Source organism: Trachurus japonicus, chromosome 16 (assembly GCF_045865225.1).
Source record: "Trachurus japonicus isolate A0001 chromosome 16, Traja_1.0".
NCBI classification, from domain to species: domain Eukaryota; kingdom Metazoa; phylum Chordata; class Actinopteri; order Carangiformes; family Carangidae; genus Trachurus; species Trachurus japonicus.
The window spans coordinates 20738764-20761746 of record NC_140922.1 but is presented as its reverse complement, the minus strand read 5'-3'; the positions used below and the strand labels follow the sequence as shown (position 1 = coordinate 20761746).

The 22983-nt window shown below is 39.8% G+C and overlaps 1 protein-coding gene across 1 annotated transcript in view; it reads left to right on the top strand.

Moving 5' to 3' along the window:
• The window catches only part of cdkal1 (CDK5 regulatory subunit associated protein 1-like 1), a 238762-nt gene that overhangs the window by 157361 nt on the left and 58418 nt on the right, over positions 1-22983 (top strand). The window contains exon 11 of the mRNA XM_085802473.1: positions 18241-18421. Within this exon, the coding sequence (XP_085658599.1) occupies positions 18241-18421 (181 nt within the window). The remainder of the gene's footprint in view (positions 1-18240; positions 18422-22983) is intronic.

The window sequence follows — 22983 nt, the reverse complement described above, 5'->3', positions numbered from 1 at the left end:
GTCTGCCAGATTGTATGGCTGACTGTCTGAAGGTCCTTCTTCATTCTTCCTTTCACTTTATGTAGAGCTCTTGCACCAGATGCAGGCCTGAACCCACAAAACATCTGTACAGTGCATCTATTGAATGATGTTCTTCTCCTCATGTGAAGAATTCTTTTCTTGCCACACGTGTATTTGTGTGAATTGTGACCAACTAATTCAGCTTGGGTCTTATTAGGACACTCTTCTAATTTGTTCACTTTCTCTTTAGCACAGCAAGTGTGATCCCGTGTGTCTAAAAGTTTGTGTGCTTTTTATTCTAAGCTGTTGGATTCTTACGTGGCTCTTGAGAAAGCTTTCTCGCAGCTGTTTCAGTTATTTTTCTCAGTCTTCCACTTCTTGGTAGAGTCACAGTTCATCCATACTTTCAGATTTCTGGATAATGGTCTTCACAGTTGGTGCTGGTATCCCTAAATGCTCTGAAATATTTTCAGATCCCTTTCCAGCTTTATGAGAGTTTACCAACTTCATGTTGATGTCTCCTGACAGCTGTTTCTCTGATCCCATTGTTTTTGTTGTTTTCAACAAACTACTTGAGTCTCCTCCTGGAGGTCTACCAATTTCCAAATCTATACTGCAGCCTTAATTTGACGCGCCTGGTCTCACTCATCAAGCTGTAACTGCTGACCAAGATTTTTAAAGATCAGAAACCTTAACCCGATTTTACATGTTGACTATAATTACCTACAGTAGAGGGTTTATGAAAGTGGTCGTCAAGTTTTTAACTCGCTCTTAAAGTTAAATTTGGACTCTGCTATTTTAACATTTGGCATCACTAAATTTCACACTGTTATTCTCAAGCAAACCTGAACCTGAACTCAAGGTGGAAGGTGAAGCTCTGTGGGTGTGAGGTTGTGAGTCAGCCTCACAGATGACTATTACTGTAGGTTCTCACCATTAGCCCCTAGTTTACCCATTTAAAGTTCACCTGAGACGATAAGACAGGCAGGAGCCTTGTGCAGGTATGTGTGAGGTTAGAGCTTATCTGGCTGACCCCCCCCCCCCACACACACACACACACACACACACACACACACACACACACACACGGCAGGCTAATACATTTCTCTTTGTGAACTCCTTAATGCCACCAACACTGAAGAGGTCATGAGGGGTCAAACGCCTCTGGCCTTGCTTATCAGCACACACACATAAAAGCAACAAGGCTACAGTCTCTTTCACTGGTTGCACTGGTGCTACCAACTTTCTCAGTTGATCACACGAGCACCCCTTTTCTTTAGGTACAATATGGACAATAAAATAGTGGAGTAAATGACAATTATAGATATTTTTATTCGATATTTCTCACTTTGCCTTACAAGGCCATACATATTTTAACTCACACTCTTAAAAAAACATAGTTGCAACACTTTTGGTAGCAGTCAGGAGCCCCAGAAAATTCCTTCCTCCTTCATTTGCATCACAGCTAAAAGAAATTGCACCCCTCTCTGAACTTATGTGTTATTTTCTGCTGACGGGTATGGGGTAATAATTACTTGGTCTTTGCCTTTCTGTGCAACCAGATACCATTACTGCTGAGTGAGTTAATTCACCTGGTGGAAAAAAAGGCTTGAAGTGGAGGCAATGTACAAGCCAAGATAATGCGGGAAGTGAAAGAAAGTATTACTGGTGTAGTATCAGTCAAGATCAGAAATTATGGGTCACTCTTGACAACATTAAAGTTCAAAGAATGCTCATGAAATTTAAAATACCCTCCATAAAGAGTAGAGTGAAAGAGCAGTCCCTGCTGTTCCTCAGTAGATAATCTCTTGAGTTTTACGACCGGTGATACCTTACACTGCAGTCTTTCATAGGAAAATACAATTGTACTGGTCAGAAACTAAGAGTCATGAAGCAGTGGATATTATCCTCACAAAAAATGGACAAATGCCCCAACTTAGGTCAACAAGTTAAACAAATCTAAGTGTCAAGTCTATATTAGCAATTTACTCAGAAATGAACCAAACAGCATGCTCTGGGGACATTAAAAAAAGAAGTTAATTTCTCAACTTCATGACCATACAACAGCTTGTTCGAACACTTTGACTTGTGCCACACTTACTTGAGTTTAAAGCTCTGTTACTGTAATGGTTGAATGCCCAAATCTCCCATCATTGAAAGCTTGTTCACACTTATCAAATCTACAGTAATGGTAAATCAGGACTTCTCTGACCCTTATTCAGGCATCTGTAGATTAACTGCTGGAAGAAAATCAATTATGTGTTTCTTAAGATTGAGGTCATTATGAAAGACAAACTGTTTTTTTTCACACACAGGACCTGCAGGAGAACAATGCAAACACTGCAGAGGAAAACTGCATTAAATATACTCTCCTTTGAATGACATAGTAACTCATTTCTCCAAGTTGTTCTAACTGATTGTTTTCTGCCATGCCTAATTCTAACAATCAGTAGCATAATTATTTCAATAAAATGGTTAATTTGGCCTCGTCTGCCAACATAGACCATATTTTTTCACTCTTTTCTCTCTGCCTCTATCAATTAAAATCACATAATGAAGTACAGTCTTTATGTAATGATGTATGGAGAAAATCCTGTTACGGTGGAATAAAGCTGTTATAGAGCGAGTGCATGGTCAGAGGATTTTTCACAGTTGTTTTGTAGTTTGCCATAATATATGGCTGACTTTCCCACAACTGTTCCTGAGGATTAAGTGTGTTTGAACCACAGGGAGCAAAGATAAAGAAGCGCCTGAAAAAGAATAGTTACAGTACGTGCGTTGGGGATTGGTTGCAGAGGAGCGGATTGTGGAAATATTACCGTTGAACTGTAGGGTTAGTTGAGTTGGGGGTGGGTGTAAGCCACTGTGTTACCAGGAAAGGGTTGGTGATTGCAGTTGGCTGAGCATTGAGTGACCCTCACAGCCTCTGTGGTTTCCCTCATGGTAGTAGGTTGGTCTCTCTGGTGGTTACGCACTCCTGACCTTTGTAAACCCTTTCAATCTCAGGCCGTGGAGGTCCTTCTCCCAAAGAGACACTTGCTCACATGCCTGAGAGACTCGCATGTTTTATTCAAGCATTTTTTAAATTACAATTTCCATCATTTATATATTATTAATGGAAAGAAATAAGGGTTGAACGTAACTGTAAAAGGCAGTGCTCCTCAAAGTATTTAAGTTTATGTAATATTGAGGGCAACTCCAGTTACAACAGATGTGGAGTTTTTACAGCTGTGATCCCACAAGAATGCAAATTTGGGATAGGTCAACAGGTGATTAATCTGTGTGATCCCATCAGCTGACTTGCTCAATGACCTTCGACCTACAGCATGACCTCTGAAAACCTTGGACTCCCCAGTTAATCTCCATTTTAGTGGTTGATTACCATGCTGTCCTGCTTTATATTACTGCTTCATTGGTTTAACCCATTAAGATATGAACCTCAAAAATTGCTATATAAATTGCTGTATAGTCAGTTGCACCAATAACATGAATTTGCTCTTTCTTGAAGACACTAAAGCAGCACAGCATTGTTTTTTCAGTCTTGTTTTAAAATTTCAACCTGTTCAACCTTGTCTGTGCTGCAAAAACATTGTTATTGCCGCATCTGATTTCATTTAATGTTCTATAATTATTTGACATGTTTTGTTTTATATTGTCTTTAGTTGTTACGGACAGATGTCAGAGAAAGAGCTATTATGTGAATATTGTCTCTTTTCTCTTGCCCAGGAGGAATTTTACTCTGAAATGATCAGCACATAAACACAAAGGGCAGAAGAGTTGGGGCTTGTCTCTGGGTGGTCTCTGAACTTCTCAGCACATTATTAGTCCAAATTTAGAGGCACCCACTATGATGTACAAAGTGAAGAGAACATTTTTATCACATCACACATTTTTAAGTATGCACCTGGTCAAAGCACTTTGGTGATTCATAGGGAAAATATTCATGCATCATATTCACAAATCACAGGGGTCAAAGCTGGCTCTTGACCCAGTTGTTTGTATTACATGCCACTCCCAGAATGCCACTTTCCATTATCCATCCAACAATTTGATGGTAGCTTGTTCCCTCTTGTACAACATTTGGAGAAATAGCAGTTTAAACAAGCATGCCCTTTTTCTTAACATGATGTGACTAATTATGAAACTGTTTCAAGAAAGCATTTGTTCACCTAAAGGCTGTAGCTGAAATTCCCTTTGTCCTGTATGCCACTTTTAGAGATAGCATCACTGGAACTGAAAATGTAATAAAAAGGAGAAAAAGAATACACAATATTATTTTAGAGCAAATTAAACCCCCTTTCCACTGGTCCAATACTTTGCCAGAAACGTGGACTATCAATGGGAATGGAAAAGGTTTCTGCTGGCATTCACACATATAGAGGTATTTATCAACTCTGGCCCTGATCCGCTTGATGTAAACACAACAAACAGGTGAACCCAGAGTGAGCACAACTTCAAAATAAGATTCACCCAATGATCAAAATGTCCCACAAGGATGACCAGATGCTTTTACAGGAACACTCTCTCTCACCTGTGTGTGTGTTCTGCTAGCAGCCTTGTGTCTGAATGTGCCATTACTTGTGTTAAAGTACTTTTAACTTCATTGGATTGATTTTTAACTTGATCCTGAAAGAGTAATAATGGACAAGTTTTTCCAGTCAGAACAAAACAGTGAGTCAAGATTAGATTACTTAAGCTCCCTTGTATTGATGTCACCTCTAAGTGTTAGCAGTGTGGTGCAACGGCCCGGCAGAGTGACGCTGTGACTGTTGATATAGTTTGTTGATGATAAACTTTCTGTCTGTCTCCGTCTCTCCTGAGTGTAGTGACTGTTTCTATCCAAACAAATGGCTCCAAGACAGTTGCACTTGTGTGCGGTCTGTGTGTGTGTGTGTGTATCTTTGTGTGCACACGTGTGAGTCATCTTTATTAGTCACGAGGAGTGACAGGGTTATATCAAACCTCCCTGGGTTACGGCAGGACACATGCATCAGTAGCGTGACTGCACAATGTTGAGACTCTGTTTTGTTGTTGAAGACATGCCTTCATTAGTTTACACACACGCACTCACGCACCTCAAGGTTTAAGGTATCGGGCCAGGGCTAATGTTTCACTGCAACACCAGGTGGAAAGGGCGACAGCTCCCCGAGGGCAGTGGAAGGGGGAGGTAAGAGAGGCGGGAAAAGAGCAGTGAGTAAGATGGGTTTGCCGCGATAACCTGCCACACTGGCGGGACTTGTCAACAGTTCACCTCTCCTTTTCTCTTCTCTTTTTCCTTCATCTGATGATTCAGCAAGTAAAGTAAATTAGGCTTTGAGGGTTCCTGCTTGTGTTTTGACTCTCAGTCTTTGATTGAAAACATTATTCAACCACACAGATAGAATAACAACACGTACAACAAACTGACCCGGGTTAGTCATCACAAGCACAGGGAACATCATAATCAACACCACATACAACACACTTGTGTCTTATAAACACACCAGTGTGTAGCTCTATTTGACTACCCAAGTTTTTACATGTGTATCTTTCTTACCAAACAGTATCAAGCAGATGTGACCTGTGTGTACACTTGCTTCATGTGTGTCACTGCTGTTGAACACATTAAACATGTGACCACCATGCTGACTGACAGGCACCTCAGCATAACACACTTTATTCTGAGTGATATAACAGCCAACGTGACCACCAACACTAAAGCCACGACTATGCAATAAAAATAGTTTTTTTAAATCAATGATTGTTTAACATCATTGATTCAATATCAATAAAACTGTCTCTAATATGTGACATGGTTGATGTTGCAACTTGTACAAATACATAAAACCTCATATCTGCTGAAATGCTGCAGGGTTAACAGCAGGTCTCTTGAATGTTTAAAGAAAACAACACTGACAGATAGTGAACTTCAGTTATTTCATGAGTCACTGTGACAGTAACAAACATGTCCTGACTGTGTACTTCACTTTTTAGTGTCTCCTGGAAACATTTCTCTTGTGGTCCTTGCTGCTTCCACTATTTGGTTATGTTTTTTTGTTTTTTTTTGCATGTGTGTTGTCAAATATATTTGAGATTAGCCTCTAGAGGTTGACATAAGGCAGCGTCCATCACACTGTCTGAAACACCAGTTTCCACAGATTATCCTGTGCCAAATCAGAAGCACTTGGCCGTCTGTTTTTCAGTGTGAAGTTGCGTAAAATAGCAAATTGTGCGTGGCATAATTTTTTGAAGACAACCACTGTGCCTTCTATCATTGGTAGTACAGTATGGCTCCTCGTCTGCCCCCAAGTACTGCTGCAACTGTTTCAGTTTATGTTCATGCTGTTATGTTGTGCTCTTGAACCCTCTTCCACCTTTATGAAGTTCCACAGTCACATTCAAACTACATGGAGAGTTGGAGACACAATCCAGACAAACTCTGAGAAATCTCTGGTGTTCAGGTGTTGTTTTATTGCCCCATACAGTACATGCAATTAGTTTTATTTGGAAAACACAACAGTCACCTTTGTTGCACTGATCACAGGTAAACTGACTTTTTGTTTTTAAGTACACACAAGGTTAAATGTCTCTACTCTTCATCAAATAATAGTTATTCTGATACAGTGCTTTCTGTCTATATACAGTATAAGCAAGAACCTTTTGTAGTAACATCACAAATGTGAGAATGCTAATTATCTGTCGGTCTGCTTATTTATGATGTTTTTGTGGTCTCTTAGTGTTTGTGTATAGAAGTGATTTAATCCAGGAAGGAGTAAAAAAGGGAGAGGAGGGAGACTTCCTGCCCACATACCTGGCTGTGTGTGTCAATAAGTCTAGCGTTTTGATTTGGCTCCGTTTAAACAACAGGAAACCAGCAGAAAACGAGTCATTAACTTCACAACAAGCTGAAACTTAAGTGTGTGTGTGTGTGTGTGTGTGTGTGTGTGTGTGTGTGTGTGTGTGTGTGTGTGTGTGTGTGTGTGTGTGTGTGTGTGTGTGTGTGTGTGTGTCTGTCTGTGTGAGTACACACTTAAGAGAGGGAGTGAGGGAGAGAAATGTGACTTGGATAAGGATTTATGGCAGTTCCCAACACATCCCTGTTTTACAGATACTTCCTCTGGATTATACCTTATTTCCTTTCTACAAGCAATACGTACACACACACACACTGGATAAATACAGATTCATTATGATTACAGGGGTTAAGTTTTCCTTCGTTAAGACATCTTAATTTATTTTTAGGCCTTTCAGACCACATTATCCTCCCTGCTTTCAGAAAGAAAAGAACACACACAAATGCAGGATGAGTATTGTGTGTCCATGTCAGGGGTGGGAGAAAACGCAGATGGACAGACAGTTTTGACACTTATGTAAGCGGCATGTGTTTGTGCGCGTCTTCAGAACATGTCAGCAGCGGAGGTGAAACTTGATACCTCCCAGTGGTCGAAGAGAGCAGAAAAGAGCAGGTAGAAAAACAGCCCAGCCCACGCACACTCTGTCAAAATGATTAAGAGCGCACATGGTGTTCTTCTTTCCTCGAATTGCATCATCAGAAACCTGTTAAATTTTAAGTCAAAAACAATGTTAACGCTTTATTTATGTTATTATGTTCACTCTTTGTTGTTCATTAATGGTGCTTACCATTTTTATGTCAGTTGTAGATTAATTTGGGCAGACATCACAGAAGTCGTCAATCTATAGTTCTTAACTCACCGACTGTGGTTTTCTCACTGTCATTTTAATCAACTTAATACTTTATGTGTGTTTGACTCATTAGCCTCCCATCATCTGGAGGACTGAGGTTATGTTTGAGTTAACACATTGTCCTCATTTGTCATACCTTGTCTTTGTTTACTTTAGCTATGTAATGGTGTTTGTTTTTCCAATTCCCTCAAACAAAATGTTATTTGTACACTAGTATGGGAAAGTACATTGACTTGTTTTCCTCTAGACTAAACAGTATACGCCAAGTACAAACTGAAACGGCATGGGATCAAGGCAGACTTAAAGGTTAAAAGTTGACTTAATGAAATATACAGAAAAATATATTATCATGTACTATATAAGCAACTTAAATTAGCCACAGATCTGATTAGAGGGTAAGTAGTAAGCAATGATTGGAATAACAGAGTTAACGGTGTTACCAACAGCGCTACTTTTTTCAGTAACAAGTAATCAAAAAAGTTACTGTCTCCCCCGTTATAACACTGTTACCGTTATTACAATAAAACGTGCCGTTACTTGACTCAACAAGTCCCGTGACAAAATAATACACCCTTTGAAATGTACACTATATACACAACTTTTTTTCAGTCCATCAACACGCTGTTTATGTGGAACTAACCAACTCACTCAGTATTCATTCACACAGGCATACTACGTGACGCAGCCGTCGCGGAACATGCCAGAGTTGGTTAGTTCCAGGCAAACGGGAGGTTAGGGTTATGGTGGCAAGTCCAAGTAATTTGACATATTTGAGCATATTATAAAAAAGCAACACAATAGTTTGTTTTGCTGGTAATTAGTTGCTTTTGTAATGTAGTAATTCAGTTACTAACTCAGTTACTTTTGGGGGAATCTAACTAGCAACTATAAATAATACATTTTTAAAAGTAACAGTGGGAGAGAGGAGAAGTGAGATGTTGGCCACACACACTGAGAATAGATAGACTGCTAACACCTGTGTTTTCACAGTGACGCATCACTAGTGGTATACAGTAGTAGCGTGCCGGTACAGTGTGAACATGTAAACAACCTCTCAAACATAATGGAAAGTCAGTGACAGGGCAGCAAAGTGCTAACTTTCTGTGTACTCGCACCTTCCCAGTGTTCACACAAAAGCACACGCAAGGTCAACAGATCCTGACACAGTCATGTTTTTCAGCCTGACTCACCTCTCTGTCTCGCTCTCACTCTTCGTCTCTGTCTCTCTCTCATATATCATATTTCTCCTGCTGGATGACTAAGCCTACCTTTGAGAGCTTATTTTCACCCACACAGTTTCACTCACAGTCGACGGACTATAATATCGTCTCTGTCGAGAGTAGACATGTGCGTGTGTGTTTGACTGACACTGAGTGTTTTCTGACTTTACCATTATGCAAGAGTTACTCCAGCCGCGAGTGGATTTTCACTGGCAGCACACTCCGTTGCGTTACCACTCTCGTGTTTGTGTGTGTTTCTAAATTGCTGTAAACTGTTGTCTCCGGGGAGGGAAATCTGCCGCCAAAATACTGAGCTTGAAGGTTAAGTAATGTTTAGCAGTGTTAAGCTATTAAACCCTGAGGAATGCAGTCTTACTCCTTCTCATTTCAGTTCTTCTACTGTTACATCTTCCGCAGGTTTTATATGAAGCTTTGCCAGTTGTGTAACAAGAAGCTCTCAGAGTGTGAGAGGAAAACACATTGCTTTTTGTGTATGGGCTTTACCATACTCTTTCATGATATATTATTGACTGTTAAAGGCCATCAAAGAGGTGTTGTGAATGGGAATGGATACATAGTTAATGTCTGTAATTTTTATCAATCATACTTTTGATCATCATTACTTTCTTCATTTGACAAAAAATATATTTTTTGATGATTAGTAAAAATGAATTAAAATTAAATGTAGCAATTTGTATGATAGATTTGTTTGCAATATCAGTAAAGTATATTATAGTAAAGTGAAGAAAATGAATTCACACTTCTTTGTGTCCTGCTGATGCTGCTCATCTTACTGGAGAAATCACACTGACTGATTTTCTCTGACAGGTTCTCCTTCACCCTCAAGAAAAGCCCAGATGATGCTGCTCTTGGGCTTGTGCGACTATCAGCTTAATGATTCATAAAATCATTAGTTAGTCAAAAATAATTAGTCAGTTAATTACCTGGCTCACATAATAACAACCAACTTCAGCATTAATCAAAAGTCTCTATATTTTTTATATAACGCAGTGTTCACGCTCACTGACAGTTGATACTGCCCTCAGTGTTTCATGTCTTTGATTTAATTTTCTCTTAATAGGTCTAACTGTGAATGTCATGTGAAAGAGTGTGTTTGCATTGCTAGGATTGCTCATACTTGACTTGCTAGCCAGCTAACCTGCAAGTTAAATTAGTTTGGAGAAGCTTCTGCATGTCAGCCCAAGCCTCTTTTCACACGCTGCTGATCTGTGCACACTGGTTAACAACTGACCCTTACCTAAGAAGCATTTTCAACACTGGTAGCTTTTGGCCTAAGGATTATCTTAATGGTCCCTTTAACATCAATTTTTCAGAGGTAGTTTTTCCTCTCTTTGAAAATGTCACTTTTAATTACTAATCTTTTTAGCATTTCTGAACATCTGCTCATGTCTCCCTCTGTACAAAAAGATGTGCGTAGTTACTTGTTTCAGCAGTTTGTGTCATTAACAATATTTCTGGCTTACTCTGGGTGAGCAGCTTGATAGCGAGAGCATGAAAAAAGCTTGCACTTAAATTATGCCTACCATTCATTTGATTCAGGTAAGGCTTTTATGTGCAGCGTTTATCCACGGCTTTGATGTTATCCATATCTGCGCAGGTCAGGTCAGCACACCAGGATGGAATAATGAGTCACATACCGTGGGTATGTCAATGAAGGTTGGATTAAATTGAAATAAAGTGCAAAAAGAGTCCATTTAACGCCTGGCTAGACAGTCGCGAGTGTCATGCCTTTGCGCTGCAGCCCTCCGTAGGCATGCATATGCGTGTGTGCGTATAAAATAACTGTGTAAATGAGTGAGTGGATAGTTTTGTGGTGTCTGTGCGCTCTTATTACTCCTCCCACAGACTAATGAAATGTGTATGCGTGTGTTCTTCCTCTCCTTCACCAAGGCTAATGAAGTATGTGTGTGTCTGCATGTGTAACTGTGTGTGTTAAATTGAACCACAGTTCTGCTCTGGTGTGTTCAGGCTGTTTCATTAAATGATAAAGTTTACTGATGACTCCGGTGGGATCATTATTTACCCGGCTCTCCATTCATTCCAGAGAAGCTACCTCAATCTTTACAAATGATCACACTGAAAGAGTAAAAGAGTTTGTGCACCTCCGGGTTCAAGACAAATGATTCTGTATTCACTCAGCAAACCAGTGACGTAGCCAGCATGTTAAACAGGTAATGGAAAGAATTATAAACTTTGACTGAACAAACACAGTTGAAAGAACAACTCACATTTTTTTAATGTCTTTTTAATTCCTCAAATATTCAAACCTGAACTCTGTCCATCAGATAAATAACAGAGAAATATTAATTAAAGGAAGAAGATGATAAAGTATGTGAGAGCAAATGTGATGAGGTAAAGTCAAGGATAATGTCACAGCTTGGGTTTTTGGGTTTTTTTTTTTTTTGCATGTGCAAGATTATCACCAAAAAAAAAAGGGTAATTCCACAATTCATTTTCCAAACCCCCAAGATAGACGGAGAGAAAACAAGGATTTGAGGAAAGAATGAGCGAAGTCTTTCTGACAGTTTGACAGCTCCTTGCAGGCCAACTGAAGCCATCACCTGCTGTCTCTTAACCAATCATTTTTCTGTCACCTCTCCACTCTCAAGCATACTGCACTCAGCTTTTTCTTCTTTTGTGTCCTTCGGGCGTTGAATTACCTGAAAGCAAACTGCCAGAATCCAACTGCCAACTTGTCTTAGAACATTAGTTTCTTCTTTTAAGCTGTTTTTCATCTATGATGGAAACTGCAGACTTTTTAGTCAGTCAGAACATCCGTGCTCATGAACAGTAAACTTTCTAAACCTATACTATTTTCTCCAAAACTTTTTTAACATGATGAGTTTCATGAAGCTGGGCTTGAGTTATGCTGGTTTCATTAAACCTCTCACTAAGTGGTCAAATTCTTGGAAAAAAAAAAAACTTTCAGACATCAGCATTTTACACACAAACAAACAAATAGAATTAGAAGACAACATTACCTCCATTCAATTCTGTTGTCAGATGTAATCAGGTTTTTAGGTCATGGTAGCTGTCAATTAGGAATCTAAAGTCATTTTACAGTCATTGAAGTCTGCATTAGAGCCACAGAGGGAACCATTGTTTGGCTGGTCAGCTTTAATCTGTCTGAAATCCTGCTGTTATCTGGCCAGTCACCTGGCACCTCTTCAACCAGTTCTGACAGTGCCCCCCCCTTTATCCCTGATGGTGGAAATGGGTGAGGAAAAGTGAGCGATCACCAAGAAGACCTCCCCCTCTCTCTCCTCCCCCCCTACCCTGTAAATTGAGCTGCTACATGACAGTGCCATTACCTCCAGCTGCCACGGCTAAATCAAACACTTAAGTGTCTGAGTGATTACTCACACTCCTCACAAGTGTCCCTACTCTTCCCCCCATAGGTTCTCCTCTGTTTCACCTTTTTTAAGGATGGCATTGTTTTCTCTCAGATGTGAAATACAGCGTACATGAGATGTGGTTTGTTTTGTTTTATTATACAGTAATGAATGGATGTGAAAATGTAGAGCAGCCTCAGAGCAATGAAGAACAAGAAGGAGAAGCTAAGAAAAGCGTGAGGGAAGCAATCCAACTCTGTAAAAAACAAGCCATGCTAAAGAGAATCAAGACGGCAAACCAAGAAATACGACCTGGATAACACCATCCAAATGACAATCGCGTATTGAACGCTAATGAAAATTTTCTGTGAAATGTATTTTAGGCAGTAGCAATGGTAAACGTTGAGCATATGACATGTGATGATTCTATGTTCCTGATGTTTTGATCACATCTTCAAAAGAGGTTTAATCTCAGTGAATCACTGCGATCGAAGACACGGATGACCTTTGAGACTGCGCTGATGTGTATACTGTATGTTTGGAAAGAATTTGATGAGGTAAATGAGTCAACGCGATGGCAGATGTTCTTTTGTTTTAAGAATATCTCACAGACTCTTGGGGGTCAAGTTCATCATCGTCAAGATCTGTTGCATAAAGGAATCTTGATTTCTTTTCTCTTTTTTTTAAAGCTTGCCTCCCTTTTCAAAAGACTTTTTCAAGTGTGACCTAGTAGCAGCTGACGCACAAGTAACAGAGTTTAACAGTTTTGAGATGCATCGATGTAGCTTGGAGAGGCAGTCTTAAGGTGGCCTTTAAAAAGATTCATATTAAGACCTAAAAATCATAAGTCAAAGAGATATTAATGGACACATACTCACTGTTACCCACAGATTAACAAGGAGACTGTGGCGGTAGCGGATCGTCCGACGGGCGGATCGATGGGGGGGGATCACGCGTATCAGTTTCGCTTTTACCACGCACTGCTGTTATGCATGCACGCTTCTCTCTGTGTGTGTGTGTGAGAGAGAGAATGCCAAAACAAGCGGCGCTACGCGGAGATGAATAAACGGAACGATATTGCATTGATAGAAAAAAAAAGCAGAATCAGTTTGTGGCGCTTGGTCTTGGTTCTGTGGTGCTGCGCCACACATTGGTCTATGAATGGGAAACACTGCATACTGTATGATGACCTTATTATACGTAGTGAAAACCCCACTACTCATCCTCACATAGCACTGATTATATCTGACTTGGATATAATATTCACAAAATATATTATGGTTCGATCATTTCCAAACTTCAGCCCTTGTAGTAGAATTTCACTCTCTCCCCTGCTGCTGCTCTGTCTCCCGCACACACACACACACACACACACATTCACTGACATTATAGTAAAGCCGTCAGCTTACATGTTAATGTGATTTTATTTAGTTGAGTTTCCTCAAACCAGGAGCTTTCCAAACTTTTTACATTTGACGACAAATCTCCCTGCAGTGCATTGCTTTCCCATTTTAATCTTGCCCTCCCTCTCCCCCTCCACCACATCTCTCTCTCCCTTCACTGTCCGACTCCTACGCTACAGCAGCCCCAGTGTTCCACACATTATCATTTCAGAGAACACACACACAGCACATGCGCTGCAGCACAGATGGGTAGCATGGTCTCTTTCCTACAGATGAATAGGTAAATATTTACCTTCCCAGATTGTCTTTCTTCCGCTCTCATCCTTCCATCCCTCCACCCAATGCCTTCCACTCTACACCTCCACGCCACCTTCATCTGTTTGTTCCTTGCTGTCGTTTTTCAGGGTTCTTCTGTCCCAATGGTCCTGCCTTCATCTTATCATGGGGGCCGCTCACACAGGCATCTGTTGTGCAAACACGCTTGCATACACATGCATATCTTTTGAATATATGATGAAGAGGATGGCTGTGTGTGTGTATGGAAACATATACACACACATGAATGGACGTGTGAGGGCCTCAGCAAACAAAGAGTTGATAATAATTGTGTGCTAGACAATGGGATGTTTTATGAAGCTTAATTCAGCCTATTGAGGTAGAATGAGGGGCTAACTGTGTACTTATCTTTAGTTTTAATTAAATGACTTTAGTCTCCCATGAACACAGTCCCTGTGTGTAAATGCTAGCTCAGACTGGTCACACACTATGGCTAATGGAGGCCACTGTCTTGAGGGATGTGGTCTCTTTACCTCCATGGGGCAGGAGGAGAAATGATAGGAACAAAGCACACACGCACGGCCTATTATCTCTTTTGATTTAGAGGCTTCAGGGGCTGTAGGGTCTTTGTATTCTGAAGCAGCGACAGGAAGTGCAGCATTAGTCATGAGGTTAGTGCCTGACTGCTAGCTGTTGATAAAAATTGGTCCATTCTCCTCCTTTCTCCCATCACGCAGACATGTACATCACATATTCACAGGGGATTAGTTTACTTTTCATTCGAACAGATTGTTTTCTAGGGCTAATTAAATGTGGCTCCTATAAAAATGTAGGTAGCATTTAAAGATGTCATTTGGGTTGGCAGTAAGTGTGATGAGCGTTGGATAATTTGATTTATAAATTTAACTGCTGTTTTTTTTTCATGTGAATCTAGGCATCATCTTGGGATGCTACAGTATGCTGTCTGCATCATACAGCATCTCTTTTTACCCCCTTTTTGTTTTTTGGTAAATACTTTCTCTGATATAATTCTGTAATCAATACTTATCGATGTTAGCTCTTTCTCTGGGCCTGACATACCAGATAATGTCTCTCTTGATAGATCTTGTTCCTTTCTGTCTGTTTATCTCCTCTCCACACACCAAAGAGACTCATCTTGCTGTCAGTGTTTTGGTGTTACTTTGCATCCAGTTATTTGGATAAATAACTCCCTTTTATATACACGTTCTCAGATATGCAACGTTTTAATGTGACTATAACCCACTTAAATTATGTCTACTCTCTCTCTCTCTCTTGTGAAATTAACATTCAAAACTATTTGTCATCTAATTAGCATTGGATAGGACCTGTTAAGAGTTACAGAGGTGTTTTTTTTTGTTTGTTTTTTACATTGAAATAGGATGGATGGGCTTGTTATGGCTGGGCCAAAAAAATACAATGCTTTACTTTGATCTATCCCACTATTAAAATGATGTCCAGTACTTTGTGACAAAGGTAATTCCAGGTTAGACAAACAAAGCTGTTATTCAGTTGTGCCGTTAAAAATAGCCCTCTAACTCCATCGGTTAAAAGACAGTTAAGATGAAACCTAATCTGTTGTCTTTCTGGATTTTCTCCCTTTCTCTCTCTCTGTTTCTTGGCCTCTCTCTATTTCTCATATACACACACTCTGTTTTTGAAAGGTGAACAATAACAAGATACATTTCTCCTCTCTCATTTTAACAAGGAGAGTATCAGTGTGGTTCTTGTTCATTAGTATCACACATCACACCTCCTTCACCCTTACATCTGAGAGACAGAGGTGTCAAAATGACTGTCTGTGTGCACATGTTTTTTTTTTTTTTACTCTTAGCTTCCACTTTAAGAAAATCCACAAAAGCCAATTCACACACTGACTGACTCTCTCTCTTTCTCTCTCTCTCTCTGTATTCTATCTCCATGTGTGACTTTGCACCCCTGGCTTGAATTACACATTTCTTCAGAAGTGCTGTAAATTTTCTGTGTACGGCTGCAAGATTGAGAAGGACATACACGTACGCTACATACCTTCTTACCACTACCACCAAAGGGCCATAGCAAATTAGATATTACAAGCCCCGGAGATGCAAAACACAGTTATCTATTGAGCATAGAAAAAATTGCTTCTTTGTTGACATTTCTAATTTTATTTACCTCCTCCCCACTGTCATTAATAAAATAGCTGAAGGGACTAAATTATGGGCATTTATACTTATATGATAAAAGCATTAAATAGTAATAAATAATATGAGTTTATTCTAACTTGATTTTTTTTCCCTGTCAGAGAAGAATGTCTTGGATTAACCCTGCTTGTCTACAATAAATGTTTCCTACTGTGGGTGCACACCGACACAGTAGGAACCTCAGCACCAAAAAAAAAAACTATATCTTCCCATTTTCATTACACATTGCTTGATTAATTATTGTTGGAGCCCACAGGCTGCTAGTCCTTTGTTTACCTAACAAAGTAAGGGATTAAAAGCATGCATTTTGAGTTAAATACTCAAAGGGGGTTTAGAACAACTGCTTAAGGGCATCCAAGAAGTTCATTTTAATCACAAATAGAGAATTATTCATTTATTTAGCCATTTAACCATCCCATACTCTGATTTTTTTGTTCGTTTTTAATTTATGTAGTTTTACTTTTCCATAGGGCAGTAGTCAGGAAGATCTAAGAGGTCAAGGATGCCTGGGCCTGCAGGCCATTGGTTAATATTAATGACCATCTGCCAATTGGAACTCATCAATAGGTCAGAGGTTATCATGGGGTTGCAGATGCAGGAAGTTAATGTGATTAAAGATACATCATTTTGTCGATTGTAGAGAAAGTGTCTTTTCCACTCTTTCCTCGATGTCTTTGTTGAATTGTCTATCTCTTTCTTTGCCTGTTGTGTATGTTTACATGTTTATCTCCTGTCTTAATGTTTTACAGTTTCCATGGATTTTTGAAAGGAAATAGATTGTTTTTATAATGCTTTTATATTCATACTTCTTTAATCTGTTGCTGTGTCTCTGTTGTGCAAGTTCTGTAGCTCTGTGCTTTGCTTTAGGATCAGGCATATACATTTATGAAATAACAGCCTCAGAGGTGTTATATTTGTTGAGAGGAAAGAGAGTGACAAGAATGATGATGAAATGGAGTGAAAAGAAAGTGAATTATAGTGTAATCAGTCACTGTGGTCTTTCTCTTTTATTCCATCCAAAGATTTTTCAAAGAAAATCTGTCGGTTACTAATTAAATCCTTGCTTCTTATAGCAGCAGACTGCTTGTCATATAACACATTACACATTACATTAAGAGGCTCCAGTGTCCCTCCTCTTCCACTGCATCTAGCCCTTTGATGGAAATCCTGTAATCAATGGTTTGGCTCACTTCTATAGAGAATGATTTCCAATTATTTCTGTTTTGGAGACCATGTCCAGTCTGACTCAACTATAGCAGATACAGTACAGTAACTTCCTCCTGAAAAACAGGCAATTGGGCAGCAAGCCTCTAACATTTTCATATCACTAATTTTCTGCTTTTATGGTAATTGTCTTTGAGATCAAGCCTAATGGTTTTAATTGTTTGACAACATATTTTAAAACACCATACTTTAGTAATGGAAATGTCCATTATGTGTAGTCTTCTGACAGACAACGGTGACATAGCTTTGACGTTCTTTTACAAGCCATCTAACTGCTGTCAATGCAAACAAAATACATAAAACAAATCAATGCATCTATTCCCATACCCTATACTGCCTACAATTAATCCAATGAGCCACAGGTCAATAATCAATAGCTACCGATTGGCAGCAGAAGTTGCTAATCAGGTTTTGATTGGCCGAATGAGTCCATGGGGAACGGCTTTACCCTTCTCAATTGCCATAGTGCTTCACACAGTTTTTCAAAGGCACGTATCAACAATGGGAAAATGTCAGTGAGTCACAAGCTTCAGACTAATTTTAGATAATTGATCTAGTAGTAGTTCGAGGTTAATGGATGTTAGACTGAAATGTATAATGTATGATGTTGTTTTTTTGTCATATTATTAGTTTTCCTCAAGAGATTCCATTGGATTACAGGATGTTGATCTTCATTATGCTCCCCGATTGAATTATGAATACAGAAAGAGAAAATGTTTTACAGGGAGTTAACTAAACCTCAATGCTATGAGCTGCTGATAGTACAGATTGAATGGATGTGGAAGCACACAGATGTTAGGCCTCTCTCAAGGGCACCTCATCACCAGATGTTTTTAACTTTACTTTATGGCCTAAAAGCCTCTCTGTACCTCTCTCCTAGGGTCCCAGGTATAACCATCGCTACAGACATAATCTGTGGTTTTCCCGGAGAGACGGATGAGGACTTCCAAGAGACACTAGACTTGGTGAAATGCTACCGATTCCCCAGTCTCTTCATCAACCAGTTCTACCCCAGGCCTGGTACACCGGCCGCCAAGATGGAACAAGTAGCAGCACATGTGGTGAGTGTGGACAAGTAGATTGGCGGTCCTTTACTTCCAGTCATCTGACATCTGATTTGGACTAAATTAACCTGCAAGTCAATGTTAAAACCAACCATGATAGTTAAAAGCTTGAATGATTTACCAAATAGCCAGGTTCGGGAACCTGAACAATAGAAAGCATAAATACTATTGATTAGGATACCTCAAACTGATAATGACAGGGTCTAATATGTATGTCTATAAGCTAAAACCCTGTCTTTGGTAGTGATTTAAGAATAACACATGTGCACTTAGGGTAAACAGGCAAGCTGTAACCATGGTAACAACTACATATCAGGGTAGTAGCCTACAAACTCAGCGCCTCAGCTTACACTAGCTGCATTGGGCTCAGGTAGGGGTTGGACTTTTAATGTCTATGGTTCAGTTACATCTTTCTTGACTTGGGTCACATTCAACAGAAATAATACTGCCCGTGATGGATGCAAATACTGCACTGTAAGTGCACATAGATTTGCATATGTGTATATTGAGAAAACACAGGCCAGCCTCCTGTCATCTGAAAGTGTAAAATCCCGTTCCACTTCTGTCATGACTTATGTATGAATTTTAATATTTTTAATCCTGAAAGCCATCAAAAGTGTGTCTGTGTGTGAGAATCACAATGACATACTTTCCCTTTCAGACAGACAGACAGACATATACAGTATTCATATGGAAGCTCTCGGTGTTACTGCATAAATATTAAAGCCTTTTTTTTAATTAAGCTGCTGCTGGCGGTTCATTAGGACCAAAAAATCCAAACGTGTTTGAAGTCAAGACCGTTTTGAGCTGGTCTGAATTTGGATGAACAAACAGCAACTGTGATATGATAAAATGTCTGTCAGTTAAGCTGAGATGTTAAATATTAGCTTCATTATCTCCTTAATCAAATTGTTATTTATAGAACAGTTTGAATTTTTCTATCATGGTTGTTATTTTCTGTCATAAAGTTTGTATGTATTAGGGATTCTAAGAATTTTTTAAAAATGACTTAATCTTTTATTGCATCACAAGTCCAACATTTCTCAGAATTACAGTAAGACTTCAAGGCCATTAGTGCATCCTGAGGCACTAACACATTGTCTGCTGGCGGTTGCTGCTTCATATGGACCTGCTATTGTCCTCTGTTTAACCACTCAACTCCTGACAGATAGTCTCTCTCTTCCTCTCTCTATCTCAATCCACTGCCAAATGAAACAATTAGCAGCTAATGAAGCCATAATCGTTTGCAAAGGTGTGTGTAAGAGACCTTTTGCCACGTAAGTTTCTCAGCTACATCATTGTTTACAGATCCGCAGTCATTTATAATATAATTGTTTAACACAATTTAACAACAATGTTGCTAATGAACATTGATAATCCTTTTGAGCCCTTGCAGTCGAACTTTACATCATGCCAATGTTCATTACACTCAAAATTCAGAATAGAATTGATGCACAGCTACAGTATACTGTACGTACATATTTTGGTCAAGTAAACTTTGTTTTTATTTAATTCAATAGAGCCCTGTTCAGCAGTAACTAAACAGTGGCTGTGTTCGAAATCATCCACTCACTCACTCACTCCCTATCCACTACATCATGTATATGATATAGTGGACTACATCATGTACACGATGTAGGGAACGACGGGAGGAGAATTCGGACACTAGACGGTAATTTTCTGGACGTGGTTGCGTCAGCTGATGCGCCAGGTGTTGCTGTGACGGAAGCAGACGCGCCGAGAATCATGTAAACAAACCATGGATGTATGAAACAAACCGGACACATAAAAAATAAAATAAGAAAAACCAGACCCTTGCGGGAACATTTTAGGATGTGATTCTGTGTGGTTGTGTTACTCGGACAATAAACTGTTGAAATATCGGAAGTTTGGTTTGGTAAACTACTGTTTTGTGTCCCGACCGTGAGCCGTTAGCGGCTCTGTGGCTATGCTCTGTGGCTATTAGCTTAGCTCGTCAGATCGTATTTACTACATATTCTACTACAGTTTCTTAATTAGATTGATTTAATGTTGCCTGTTAATGTTCGGATGCTGCTGCCCAACTCCTGCTCCTCAGGCGAGGCAAACGGAGCGAAGGCAAATATGTCTGAGGAGTTTTTTTGGTAAATTGCCTAAATAAATCGTAGCTAACATGCTAATTAGCTTCCTCTTCTTCTCTGGCAAAACACGACCGCATTGCATTGTGGGATACGGGAGTAGAAAGTAGTGTACATCGCTTGTTCACTCAATGTTGCGGTGCATTGTGGGTGTTTTGTCATCCACTACATAGTGGATTAAATTAATTGCGGAGAATTCGAACAACACTACAAAATGGCGAACACACTATATAGTGCACTACATCCGTGATAGGGGGTGATTTCGAACACAGCCAGTAACTAGACAGTTGCTAACTTACTTACTAACTTTGAATCTATACTGTGGCATTCTTGCTACTTGTTCCGACCTTTGTCTCTACTTTCCTTTGACCTCCTACAGTATGATGTACCCTATACTGCATGTCCTGTCTCTTTTTTGCATTTGCACTCCCTCCTCACTCTTTACCATCAAAGTGTTGACACATCTCTTTCAAGTGGAGCGTCTTCATAAGTCATTCTCTTTTTCCCCTCCTCCCTTATTCCTGTCTTCACTCTCTGAGGAGAAGCTGAGTGTGTCTTAGAGGGATCAATCCCCAGACAACCACATCGCTGCCTCTCTTCTTCTTATCTTTTTTCCCCCCTCTCCTGTCTTCCTCCTCCATCTGTCTCATCCGACATTTATTGTCAGCGGTTGGATGTCAGCGTGCAGCTATCCAAGACTTCATCCTGCGGGCGGCTCTGAGATTGAGATTGTGGCACTTTGTTGGTTTCTGTGGAAAGTTTTTATTGCCATGTCTCTCTCTCTCTCTCTCTTTTTTATTTTTACATATGACATTATTTCAGTAGCTGGTTTTATTGCTTTGTGCTAAATGATCAATTAAATATTGTGAAGTCAATTATTGGTCACACATAGTCATTAAGGAGGTGGCTTGCATCATTTTAACAGTTATAGACCTCTGTATTCACTTCACTGTCATCCTGCATCTCCAAGAGCAGTTTTCACTGGGGCATTTAAATGTTTGAATTTGACTTAATTGTGAGCCTGACAGAATAGCAAAAGGTGAGAGTGAGTCAGAATAATATGTTAGGATCCCTGTAACCTGCACACCTGCTTTGGTGGTTAGAGCTGCACACAACCATGCGCACCTGTTCTTACACACACACACACACACACACACACACACACACACACACACAGGAACAGGCACATAGACAGACAAACACACACATACATGCACACTGAGTGGTGGCAGCTAGGCGATGTCTAGGCCATGTAGGGTGAGTCATTAATAAAGTGCACCAGATGGCTTGTCTGGAACACAACTGTGTTGAATAGCCACAGGAGGCATGGATGAAGAACTAGATGGAGTAGGAAGCAGAGACAGAGGGAGGCCTCTGAGAGAAAGAGAGAGAAGGTAAGGAAAGAGGCAGGGTAGGGAGAAGAGCTGAAAGGGAAAGGGAGATGGATGAAGGTGGTAAAGCGAGACAAAAAGAAACAGCTATAGGGGTATGGCCATTGTGGGCCCTGGGCACCATAAGTTCAACTGGCCACCATAAGTGCATACTTAATTGTGGCAGCTTCCAGGGATGCCATTTGTGCAGTTTGGCTGTGGTTTAGGAGTGGTCTGATAAAAACGTTGACCACAATATGTATTTTAAGAAGATATTTAGAATTTTCTTAGTTTTACATGTGTATTTCTCAGCTTGTTTTCCTGCATTCAAAGAATATTCATCATTAGAGAAAGAAACATAAAATAAAAATAAAACTAATAGTGGCCTCTTGTCTTGCAGTGGAATTGTTAAAATACAAAAATGATATCTGATTTAAAAAGTCAAATCAGTGAGTTAACTGACAAATAGTAATTAAGTTTGTGTTGCCAAGTATTTTTTTTTCACCCTTTTGCTGAAGCATTGCTGGTGAAGCCAAAACTTAACAGATTCCACATAAACTGTAGTGGATAGTTGGACTTATATGTAATTTATATGCTTCTATTTTTATTTAAATTATGTAACAGAAGGTAATATGGCTTTGCATCGCATCTGTTTTCCAGCTGTGACAAATACACATATTTGAATAGAGAGATACAGACAGACATATTTATCTCAGTGAGCCAGGCAGTGAAGCAGAGAGAACACTATGGAGCTGGTGAGTGTCCAGGTGCAACGAGGTCCAGGTGTTTTGTGCTATCTGTAGGTCTAACTTATTAACTATTGTAATAGATGATATATGAGAGAATGCAGTACACAGGGGCACGCAGAGGCAGATGGAGAGAGTCGGAGACCACAGGGATGGAGGGATGGAGAGAGGGAATGGGCCATGTTGAGAATAAAGGGATGTGAATGCTATTAGCTTGGATCTCCATAATCATCCCCAGGTGACTAGAACTTAGCCTTGATAAATGGACTTGCTGAGTAGAGGGTGTGTACGTATGTGTGTGTTGGGATGTCTATTGGTATGTAAGG